The sequence below is a fragment of the Gymnogyps californianus genome, chromosome 1 (assembly GCF_018139145.2).
Source record: "Gymnogyps californianus isolate 813 chromosome 1, ASM1813914v2, whole genome shotgun sequence".
Taxonomy (NCBI): domain Eukaryota; kingdom Metazoa; phylum Chordata; class Aves; order Accipitriformes; family Cathartidae; genus Gymnogyps; species Gymnogyps californianus.
Window position 1 is genome coordinate 181,475,730 of NC_059471.1, and position 11,702 is coordinate 181,487,431.

At 40.9% G+C, this 11,702-nt stretch overlaps 1 protein-coding gene across 2 annotated transcripts; it reads left to right on the forward strand.

The window, feature by feature from the left end:
- The first annotated feature begins 1,760 nt into the window (after nucleotides 1–1,760).
- On the forward strand, nucleotides 1,761–10,927 carry KICS2 (KICSTOR subunit 2). 2 transcript variants are annotated; one of them, XM_050902654.1, is made up of 3 exons: nucleotides 1,761–1,995; nucleotides 4,179–4,467; nucleotides 9,282–10,927. In XM_050902654.1, the coding sequence occupies exons 1-3, from the start codon at nucleotides 1,761–1,763 to the stop codon at nucleotides 10,096–10,098; spliced, it is 1,341 nt and encodes a 446-aa protein (XP_050758611.1). In that variant the 3' UTR covers nucleotides 10,099–10,927. The 2 variants fall into 2 exon arrangements, with proteins under 2 accessions (XP_050758611.1, XP_050758619.1); XM_050902662.1 differs by having other exon boundaries at nucleotides 1,761–1,836.
- The last annotated feature ends 775 nt before the right edge of the window (nucleotides 10,928–11,702 follow it).

An 11,702-nucleotide genomic window follows, 5' to 3' on the forward strand; every position in this document is an offset into this window, starting at 1 on the left:
CCTTTGACTCCCAGCTGTCTTTTGGAAACAGTGTCCTGGACCTTCCTACTCTTTATTTTCTGTAAACTATTGGCAGGCTACTATTTACAGCTATGATTGCCTTGAAACAGGTGGATATTTCAGGTGCTGACTTAAATTACCAAAATATCCCATCAATAAACCAAGATTTTAATAACCAGCTTTCCAGGTCAGAGTAAGTCTATTGTCAAGCAGCTATAAAACCCTACATTCATTTTGTCCCTTAGGCATGCTAAGTAAATATAGTTGAATTCAGGCAGAAGGCAGCTTTTTGTGCATGCAGAACTCACACTTGTCAGCTGTAAAAATAAAGACTTCATAACTTCAGTTAAGCTACTTCCAAGTTTTAAGCATTTAAAGCCAAAACTTTGGTTCTAACCTGAACCTTTTCAAGGATGTTACGCGCCATTCTGAATTAACTCATGTACACATACAGAGGTGCCTGCACCTAGAAATGAAAAGTGACGAAGGGCTTGGCAGACTTGTCTTTGATATTAGACCAATTGTTCTGATGAAAATTAATTTTTATATCCAAACCCAATCCTTAGGCTACCCTATTTACAATATAATGCCACAGTAAAAAAAACCTGTTGCAGACACTGTCTAGTTAAGGTTTATTAAAAAGACTGCTTCACACCTAAAGCCGTTTTTTTGCATCTGGTGCCTATTTTAAATTACAGTGTGTTTTGAGTGTTTCCTGGACAAGAGGTAGGCAGCTAGTTTAATCAGTATCTGGATCTTGCCCAGAGTTAGAGAACTGATGCTGTGTTTTGTCTAGATGTCAGCTTAAAAACAAACGCAGGTGTGAGTAGAGTGCAGGGAAATACTGTCCAGAGAGGAAACTGGGAAATGTTTTAGTTTTGGGGTAGCTGGAGAGCTGCAAGTCGACCAGGAGAGGAACAGCCTGTGGATTGCCAGTGAGAGCCTTGCTCAGTGTAAGGGGGGTGGCTGTTCGCAAGAGTTGGACCAGTCAGGGCTCCCACGACAGCCCCCCTTCCGTGGCCTCGTGGCTCTGTGGCCCAGCTTTGCACTCCTCCTCCTTACCTCCATGGTGAATCAGTGCAGGGAGCTCATCTGTCCAAAACATGATCCAAAAAAAAGGGGGATTAATTTGGGCGATTCATGATCTCCTGGTCGCAAGGGAGGGGAAACTATAAACACAAAATGTTTGGACAAGCTGGAAGGTCCTGCAGGAGTCCCACTAGGGTAATGCCAAAGGGTGGGAATAAGGTCACCTGCAAGACCTTGGTATTTTGGAACTTTTTAATTGAAAGAACAATTTAGCATGAAAATGGGCTTCAGGTTTAAGTTTCATAAAAACCAATGCGGCAGGGTGGAGGAGAGCTCGATAACAGGAACCGGCGCCAGCGTGGCCAACCTGAAAGCATCAGCGCGCGTTATGGAACTGGCTGGCCCGTGACCAGGCGATCAAATACAGCTGTGATTCTTTATATTTACCCTCTGGCTTTGGCGCCTCTAGGGTTCGGGCCTTCCAGATTCTCTGAGCGAGGGTGTGAGGCCAAACGGCTCCGCGCACGGCAGCCGCCCGGCCGTTAAACCGGCGCTGCCAGTCCCAGCCCGTCACGTGACCCCGAGCCGGCTCCCCGCCTCCCCTGTCACGTGACAAGGGCAGGCGTGTGGGGAGAGGCGGTGCGAGCTTCTTCCCTCACGCGGCCGCAGCGCCGGACCCGGAAGTAGTGGCCGTTGTGGGGGCGGCGGCGGCGGCGGCACCGCCGGGCGGGATGGGGGAGTCGATCCCGCTGGGCGCGCCGGTGCCGGTGGAGCAGGCCGTGCTGGAGACCTTCTTCTCCCACCTGGGCATCTTCTCCTACGACAAGGCCAAGGACAATGTGGAGAAGGAGCGGGAGGCCAACAAGAGCGCGGGGGCCAGCTGGCTGGCCCTGCTGGCCGGGCTGGCGCACCTGGCCGCCGCCGAGAAGGCCTACCACAGCATGACCTTCCTGGGCCAGAAGCTAGGTACCGCCGGGCCGCCCGGCCGCCGCCCCTCGCGCCCCGGGGGGAGGGATCCCTCTGCGCTCCCCCCGTCCCTCGGGGCCCCCCCGTCCCCCGCCCCTCTCCGGCCCGCACCTCGCTCACGCCTGAGATCGCTGCTGGGGGGCGCGGTGCCCCCGTGCCTGCTCACGGCCTGCCCCCGGATTTCGCTCCGCGGGTGTCGGCAGCGCGGTAGGGAACGGGCGGCTGCCGTAGCCCTGTGAGGTAATCTGTCAGCCGGTAGTTGCACAGTGCTAGGACCTCGCTGGCCTCGGCGAGGTGCGTGTCTGTGCGTCTGAAACACAGGTGCTGGGTCAGCAAGTGTCCGTGGGCCCAGTGAGAAATCGGCTGTGCCGTTTGGGCTGCCCTTAAAGAATACATGAGAGTGCAGGTGTCACGGCGGCTGTGCGAATCGGTGCATCTCTGTTGGCTGGTAGGCTACCTACCTGCCATTCCCAGCGTTTAGCCAGAGGTGTTTCTGTGCTGGGATGCTCTGGCTCAGATTCTGGCAAAGGTGAGCTCAGTGGGGTGACCAAAGGGTTAAAGCTTTTTCACATCACAGTTCCAGGGCCTAATATTAGAGCTGCATATGTGTAAGTACTTGGGGCTGGCGATAGCCTCCTAAAAATTGTTATTCATGTAGATGCTGCAGGATCTCAGGAAGTTTTGGCCACAATCTTGGCTGCTTCTCACTCTCTTAGTATGTGAATAGAAAAATCCTGAACTGGCACAGGATGAGCTGTCATCATGTTGCCCTCTGGGCAAAGCTGCTTATTTTGTCTTTGAACTGCAGACTGGCATGGAAAATGGATCAAGGGATATGAGTCTGATGTGTAATGCAGTAAAGCATCAAGAAAATTCTGCTTTGGTGTTTAAGTGGTAACTTGGAACTATTTTATAAGAAGATCTTTACAGACAAAACTCTTATCTGTAAGGCTGACTTTAAAAAGTGAATTTGGTGCTTGCAGAAAGGATAAAATTGACAACAGAAGGGACAAAGTTTTGTTTGTTTATATACTTCATGAACAACAGCAATAGATGATTCTTCATCCTGCCCATGACCTGGGGGCAACTCTTGGCTTAGGAAGGTGGCTGTTTCACCATGATAACCAATTCTCTGCCTTTCTGCCTCAAATTGCTAAGGTCGCTTTTGAACGTTGTATGTGTAAAACGGATGTGAAAAGGACTATCCACTGTTACAAAATTTATAAGCAGTTTCCAAGTGGAACCTAAATTTGGAATCTCTTTAAAAGTTCTGCAGATTCAGTCCCTGTGATCCTTGCTCTGCTGCAGCTGTTGAGTGCCGCAGCAGCACATAAGGCCGTCTGTAAATAAAAATTATGAAATGAAGTTAATACCTTTGCACAGTCTTTTGGTAGCGTCAAAGTTAAATATCTTTTACTTTGACCCTCTACTTTTGTCTTTTTTTTTTTTTTTTTTTTTCCCCCCCCAATTCCTCATAGTGTTGAGCAGGTAGAGAGAAGCACAGACTCTTCCCCCCCCCAGTTTTAGTTATGGATTAACCTGCACTGTGGTCTCACTGAGATAAACTGTGATTGTTTTCCCTTTGAATTCTGGTTTATATTAAGATTGTGTAGGGACTGGAAACATTTGGTTTGTGCACACAAATGTCACGTGGTTCCCATTTAAAGGTTGCTTTGCAAATACGAGTGCTTCATGGTTGAAGAGGTATTGTTAGGGGAATTCTCTTGAAAAGGTCTAGAGTTATTAATAGGAGTGGAGACTATTAAAATTTCATAATGACTTGATTCTTCTGAATTCCACAGATAACAGTATTTCCAGGTCATGTATCACAGTAGCAAATTTAATTGAACCCTTGTTTTCTGAAAGGTCACGCCATAACTGGGGCAGATGTGAGGGAGTTGAAGTTTTGCAGAAGTCATTGGCTGCTGAGATGTGAATTGGGACAAGTGTAACTTGTGTGAAATTACATAAAGTGCTTCTGAGTATACGCTATGTGTAATTCAGTTACTTGCAAAATAATACACTGAAATTTGTGTCTTGATTAAAAAAAAAAAATACTGTGATCAAACAACACTTAGGAAGACCTAGGGGAAAACAAGCGTGGTTATATACAATTTTCCAGTATTGCTGTCTATTTTTGCTGTCCCTGGATGTTGGTAATACCTCCATATTTATCTGAACAGGTGGTCAGTCATTCTTCAGCCGAAAGGACTCCATCCGAACCATCTACACATCTCTGCATAATGAGCTGAAGAAGGTGGTGGCGACGGGTCGCAATGCACTAGGAGGAACAGCTCCTCACTTGGAAGAGCTGCTTTCTCACCTGTCTGAACAGCTCTGTTTTTTTGTTCAGGCTCGGATGGAAATTGCTGACTTCTATGAAAAAATGTACACGCTCAGCACCCAAAAGTTCATTAACTCTGAGGAACTGGTAAACATTTTGGAATCCATCTTAAAGAAATACAGCTCAAGGTCAGTGCTTATTTGCTGGCAGTAAGTACTCAGACATGCGATCTGTAATAAATGATGTTGAGGTTCAAAGCAAGCCTAAAGTTTTTGCTGTCCTTTGACTGCTCAGCAGCACAGCCCCTTGCATGAATTCATGCATGAAGTGAGTGTTGGTCAGCAGCATCAGATGTGTGAAGTCTCAAAACATGACTCCTGTGAAGAAGAAAAATAAAAAAGGGAGAGTGTTTCTATGCATCATGTTCTAGGAGCCATCTTCCCTATTCCTTAATTAATACTCTGTGTGTTCATATTCAGCAGAGAGGAAGAGTCATTTTCCTTATAAAAGATGTAAGACTTCTTGTGCTTTTTCATTAGGAGTGAAGGGGAAACAGGACTTAATTCCATAGGGACTTCAGTAAAATTGATATGTAGATAAAACATATTTGTGTGACAATTTTACTTTTAGACTAGAATATAAGTCTGCTTAATTCTAAAAGCTGCACCATCGCTATTTGGTCTACCTTGTAGGGTTTTATGGTGCTCTGTTATCACTTCTCTTGAGAGGTATTGGAGCTGGTAGAAGGAGCACCTCTGAGTCTTCGGTCCCTGCCATTATGGTTTCTTGAAGTTAAGATTTAATAGTTCCTGTTACAAGAATCCTAAATGACTCTGGGGTGGGTATTTCACTAGTTCCTGTTACAAGAATCCTAAATGACTCTGGGGTGGGTATTTCACATCTAACACATGTGAGCATTGAAAGTGATGGCGGTTTAAAACAGAGAGAATTTTTGAATGCTTGTCAACAGACTCAAATTCTAGCTCTTTATTTTAAAGCAAAACAAGGTAGCCGTTGTAGGAAGATAACTTTCAAATGTAGTTGAATTTTTAAAAATCTTTGTTAGTGAAATAGGGTCTAAGAAGATATTTGGGGACAATATTCTGAGGTCTTATTTTTTTCAGTTACAATTTTTAAAGTGTACACGTAGGAAAAATCAAAATAATTCAGTGCTGCTTTCTGACATTCCAAATCTAAGCACTGCAGCTGACTCCCTTATTTTTTTTAGGAATAATTTAAGCAAATTGCTACGTAATTTTTCTATTTGAAAATCAAAACTAGTCTATATGATCTTACTAGTGATTGTTTTGCAATTCTTGGTTTGTGAACCCTTACAATATCAGGGCTGTTAGTCCAATGAAAAATGAAACTTACATATTTTTTTCCTTGGTGTGATAAACATTAAAAAGTAAAGGGAGGTAAGTTTGTTTTTTTGGGTTTTTTTTTGTTTTTTTTAAGTTGATTTATGTTGTACACTAACCATTGCCATCTGTTCTAAGCATGCGCTGAGTCAACAGCCCTGTTAAAAATCTGAAAACCAAAACTGATACTTTGATGAAGTGACTGGAGACTGTTATATATGAAATCTTTTACTACACTATTTAAATAAATTTCAGTGACATGTCTGTACTTCTGAGGCATTATTATAACCTCTTTAAAAGAATAAGCAGTGTCTCCCTGGGAAAAATACTGATGATCTTGCTTTGGGTTAATGGGCAATCTCTAAGATGGAGACATTCTAAGATGCTGTTAGAGCTAATTCAGTACCTGCTGTGTGGTCCTCCCCAGTCAGGTACAGAATATTTCTGAAAAAAGTGGGGATAATGATACCTTCCTGTAGTCCTTCCTTTAGTTTCTTCATATCTCGGATCAGTTTCGGGGGGATGTTATGTTGATGTGTGCTGGCTGGAAGGCTTTTCTGTTTTACAGTCTGTTGACCCTCTCAGGTGAAAGGTCAGATAAACTTGTCCTTACCCAGTCTCTTCCCTCTGTCAGTATGTTCCTCACTAGTAGTTGAGGGTGTGTGCCATTATTTCAACCAACTGTGCTAAGGCCAGACAGGGCATCTTTTCTGTAGGTAGGTTCTGGCCTTGGTTTCTTTCCTTTACATCTAAAAATAGCTGTTCAGGTAATGTAGTGCAAATCACTGCTTGCTGGTAAAGGAAGGACAGAATTAATTGCCTGTCAACAATCAAGTCATATTGTCTGTATCTGAAAAACCATTAACTCTTGAACAGTTTAAAGCTATTTTGTTACTACCTATTGCTGACTTGTACACAGCCAATACTAGACATTTTCCTCTCTGTTTTTCTGTAGAATACAGCTGGAGAAGTAACTTTTCCTGAATTTTTTAACTGTTGGTTTGGGTGGGATCTTAACTGAAATAATTAAAACAGCATCAGAAGCAAGATCCTTTAAAAGCATAGTGTAAAATAAATAAGTAGCTAGTAAACCTATTTTGACGTAATTATTTTTAAGTGTTAAATGTTTTTCATCTAGTCAGCATTTTGTAAATACATGCATGCATGTGTGATCTATGGCAGGAAAAAAAAAGCTGTAGAAAAATGAGGCTTCTTCATAGTCTGCAAAACAAAACTCTAGCATCCTGCTTTTGAGAATGATTAGGGGGAAAAAAAAAATCAAATTTTCCAATGTGTTTTTAAGTTCTTAACACTCTGGCTTGTTGAAATATTGTAAAAACCTGTCTGTTTTATGTGATACTGAACTCAGTCAGATGCTTCTGTGTTATGAAACTTAATTACAGCAGATATACTGAGTACATAACCTGTTAGTTTACTCTGCAACCATATCAAGCTTCTCAGCTGTGGCTGAGGTCTGTATTTTTGGATTAAAACAGTTTAGCAAATCCTGTTGTGCAGTGAAACATGAAAATAGCTATGAGCCATGAAGCAAAGTAGAAGTGGGAAGCCATACATCATAATGTTAATCCAGGAGACTTGGCAGTGCTGCATTAGTATGAATTTTTTAATTGCTTTTAAGATTGAAGAATAACCTTCTTGGTCTGACTGCAAATGTGTTGAAAGCACTGTGCTAAGTATGCACTTGATGGGACTATCTGGAACAAATAATGTTGTATAATGCTTTTTTTTTTTCCACCCTTCTAATACCTGGCAACAGAACTGTTTTTCTGCTGAATACCAAAACCATTGGAAATATATAATGTTGACTGTTAGCAGAATATTATTTTTAATTGACTCCGGTTTGTTCAAAGAAATGTAAATATGCTCTGGACTTTTCAGCCCACCAAAGTAGCCAGCAATCACTGTATCTCTGCTACAGCAGGTAGATATGATGGTTGCTGACATGTGCTGTGTACAGAAGGTGGCTGGTCACCCAAGCTAGCCTGTTTGCAGAACATGGTGCATCAATTGAATTATGATATTCATAATTTCATTTTCTTCAAATAAATTTGGGCTTGCATCTTAATAGCAAATCCTTTCAAGACATGTATTGTGGCTGGCAAAAAAGAGAGGCTTAAAAATAGTGATAAAATTGTCAGACAGTTTTCAAAAGCCTAAGAATTAATGTTTTGGCAAGAGTTTGATGGAAAGTCAAAGAAAAAATAGTGAAGGGAGAGGGGACGAAAAGCCTAAAATTCTCATTCTCTCTTCTGGACCACAACAAAATTAAATGTTTTGGTTTTGAACCAAGTATTTCCAAAATGGATTATATGTGTTGTGTCCTGGAAGCTGAGGGGAATAACGGAGTCGCTTTCACTTTGTCTGAAGATGAGCTGTTAAAGGTTGGAAGAATTCAGTATAAACTTCTTCGTTTTAAAGCAATAACAAGACCCAGAATATTTTTCTGAAGTGAGGGGATAAATTTATCCTTATTTAAATGGAAACCTCATCAAGTCTTGTCTTTGAACTATTGGTTGTTCTGTGTTGGAGACCTCTTTAAGAGTCCTAAATGCCTATTAGGGAACACATTTACTGAAAAGTCCATTTTTCTCTTTGCTGAAGACTCATTCTTTCTAAAGTTAAGTATTTAGCTTCTGTAACTGGAACAGTTTTGCACAGTTTGAATTAAATATGTATTTATTGATGATGTTGTAAATTTACAAGTAATTTGAGTATCAAGGGAAGGGAGGTGGGCTGGATCTGTCTTTTTGTCCTGATGTTTAGGAAAAATAAAGTGAGAAGAGAAAGCTATAGAATGGATCTGTAAAATTCCATTTCATCGAGATTTGTTCTAATAGTAGGATCACTCCTGTGAATAAGATGTGCAGTGGCACTTCTACCTGGTAGATGTGTTGTTTTTTATTTTTTTTTAAACATCTCTTAAATTGAGATCTGATCTTGACCTGAATTTTTAGTGAGAGAAATTGGTTGTTGTACCATCTGCATTATGATATGATGAAATCCTGCCAAATGTTTTTCCCCTTCATTGCTCTTAGTACACCAAGGTTTGAAGTTTGAGACCTGGTTCATTGGTAAATACAGTTAATCATGGTTCTATTGACTAATTTTCCATCACAATTTTATTGTGAATTAAAAAAAAAAAATAAAAGCTCGGCTTGGCTTCCTCATAGCTTCCCTATACAAACAGCAAATTTATAACATAATTCCTTTGATTTAACTTAATGTCTTACTGCTATTCCAGAACTGTCAAGATATATTTTACCACCAGAAGGGATTTTAAATTGGAACAAAACCACCAGAATTTAAAGAGAAAAGGTGTTATAGTAGTTCATGGATCAAGATAAACAATGATTGTTCTTGAACTGATCAAATGTAACTCCCTTGCGTTGATAGAGAAATGTCTGACAGGTGTTTTTGTCAAATGCGAAGTGCTGTATGTTTATTAAAATATTTGCCCTAATTATGTTAAAAGAACTGATTTTTAAATTAACAAGATTATTTTTTGGTTTACACTTTGCTTTGATGTTTGATCTTCTGTCTGTGAACTGACAAATACTATCTGATTGTTTCACTGTTGTGTACAGCAGTTCTCATGTCTTGACTAACATTATGTTTTCTAGATTCCATCATCCAATCCTCAGTCCTCTTGAAAGCAGTTTCCAGCTGGAAGTAGATGTGCTTGCACATCTCTTAAAGGCTCAGGCTCAGATCTCAGAGTGGAAGTTCCTTCCATCCCTGGTCAACTTGCACAGTGCTCACACAAAACTACAGACTTGGGGCCAAATTTTTGAGAAGCAGCGAGAGACCAAGAAACATCTGTTTGGAGGGCAGTCTCAGAAGGCTGTACAACCTCCGCACCTCTTCCTCTGGCTGATGAAGCTCAAAAACATTCTCCTTGCCAAGTTTAGCTTTTACTTTCACGAGGCCCTTAGTCGACAAACAACAGCATCTGAAATGAAAACTTTGACTGCTAAAACAAATCCTGATTACTTTGGGAAAATTTCCAGCTTCATCCGGAAGTATGATGCCGTCAACGTTTCCTTAATTTTTGACAATCGTGGATCAGAGAGTTTTCAGGGACATGGTTATCATCATCCCCATTCTTACAGGGAAGCCCCCAAAGGAGTTGATCAGTACCCTGCAGTGGTGTCTCTGCCCAGCGACAGGCCTGTTATGCACTGGCCCAATGTAATCATGATTATGACTGATAGGACCTCTGACCTCAACAGTTTGGAGAAGGTTGTTCACTTCTACGATGACAAAGTCCAAAGCACGTACTTTCTGACTCGCCCTGAACCTCACTTTACCATTGTAGTTATTTTTGAGTCCAAGAAGTCAGAAAGGGACTATCATTTTATTTCTTTTCTCAATGAAATTTCACATTCCCTTAAGAACTCCAAAGCTTTTGCGAGCTTGAAGCCTGGATCCAAAGGGTAAAATACAAACTACTTACAAGTTGTCAAGGCAGTATGCCAGCCTTGGGGGAGCTGTAGCTTTCAAGGATTACATAAATTCATGATTCTCAGAGTCTAATTAAAAAGGAACCATTATTTTTAATGTTGTAAGTTCCTTTTTTTATAAGCTAACAGACACTTGAAGAAAAGTATTTTTGGGCAGTACTCAGTGGCACAACTTAGTTGTGGGGTGCTCAATGGCCACAGTAGGATTTTTTTTTTGTGTGGTTTTCAATTGTCAGTATCATTTATTTTTTCAGTCCACAACTTTGTTGCCTGTATCAGAAAGGAATATATGCACTTTATCTTAGTCTGATCATTGACTGTCTTCTACAGAGTTTATTGAAAATGTGGTGAGGATGGAAGATACTGTCTTTTCAGAAAACTGCATTGCCTGACAGGAATAACTTCTGGGAACCAAACACTGATGCAAGGGAATATTAAAAAAAGCAAACCTGCAAGGACATATTTTAAATAAAAATATGAGAATCACAAAAGGCACTATTGTTAATTATAACTTAGTTTTCAAATGGTTTAAAACGATAATTGAGGTCTCTGACACTCTCTGTTAAGCACCAGTCTCTATTCTGAACACCCTGTGTCATAAAGCTTTGTCATTGCTCCAGAACACAGGCTGGGGCACGAAAAGCTGCAGCATGGGCTGGAAGGCCAGTACTCAGTGGAGTGTTGTGACATTTTATGTCCAGTACCAGTCTTGGCTCAGATTAACTGAAGGAGACAAGCTGAGGTTGAGCAGGTATTCTAGAAGGATCAGCTCCATGGAAAAAGCAGCAAAGCTCTTTTCAAATTGTGCTTTTGTCTGGCTAACTTTAAAAAAAAAAAAAAAAAAAAAAAAAAGGCAGTAGGAAATGCCCTTTGTAAATGAGTTATTTTCTAATTTGCTGTTAGGGTCAACCTAGATTTGTTGTCAGATTTTTGTAAGTATATAGTTTTTTCTTTCTGTTCAGTTTTAGATAATTTCACAATTAAGCCAAATCACTTTTGGAATTTGGATTTAAATATATAGCCTATGCAGTATGTTTACCTCATTCTAAAATGTCTCTTTCACCACTTACTTCTAGGCTGCAGGTTTGGAAAAAGTATGTTTTCTAGTTACCCTGAAAGTGCTTTATTTTGGAAATCAACATTTCCAAATACAGTAAAAGGGTCAGTTTGGCTGTACCTGTAGTCTTATATTGCATGATTCTTCTGACTGTTAGCTATGCAGTTGTGCAAGCACGTTCATGGGAATTCAGGAGAACTGATACGGGTCTGCTGTATGATGTATGTAAGTGTGGTAAAGTTAGGTCCTTAGTTGACACTGGGTAAGGTATAAAATCATCAGGTTTGTTTTAAAAGGGAATTTAAGTCAAAAAGTTGGTTTCTGTTAAGACTGAAATATAAAAGATACCATTGCAGACATGGCTTTTACTGATTCCCTTTCTCGCCCACAAAAGGTTATGGTAACTTGTCTTGCCTCTTGCTGCAAGTACTGCTTTTTTTACAATCACATAAGCATGTTCTGTTCTCGAAATGTAAGCTCTGACTTTCCGCTTTGTGCCACATAGAGCCTTCCATGGTTTGCTA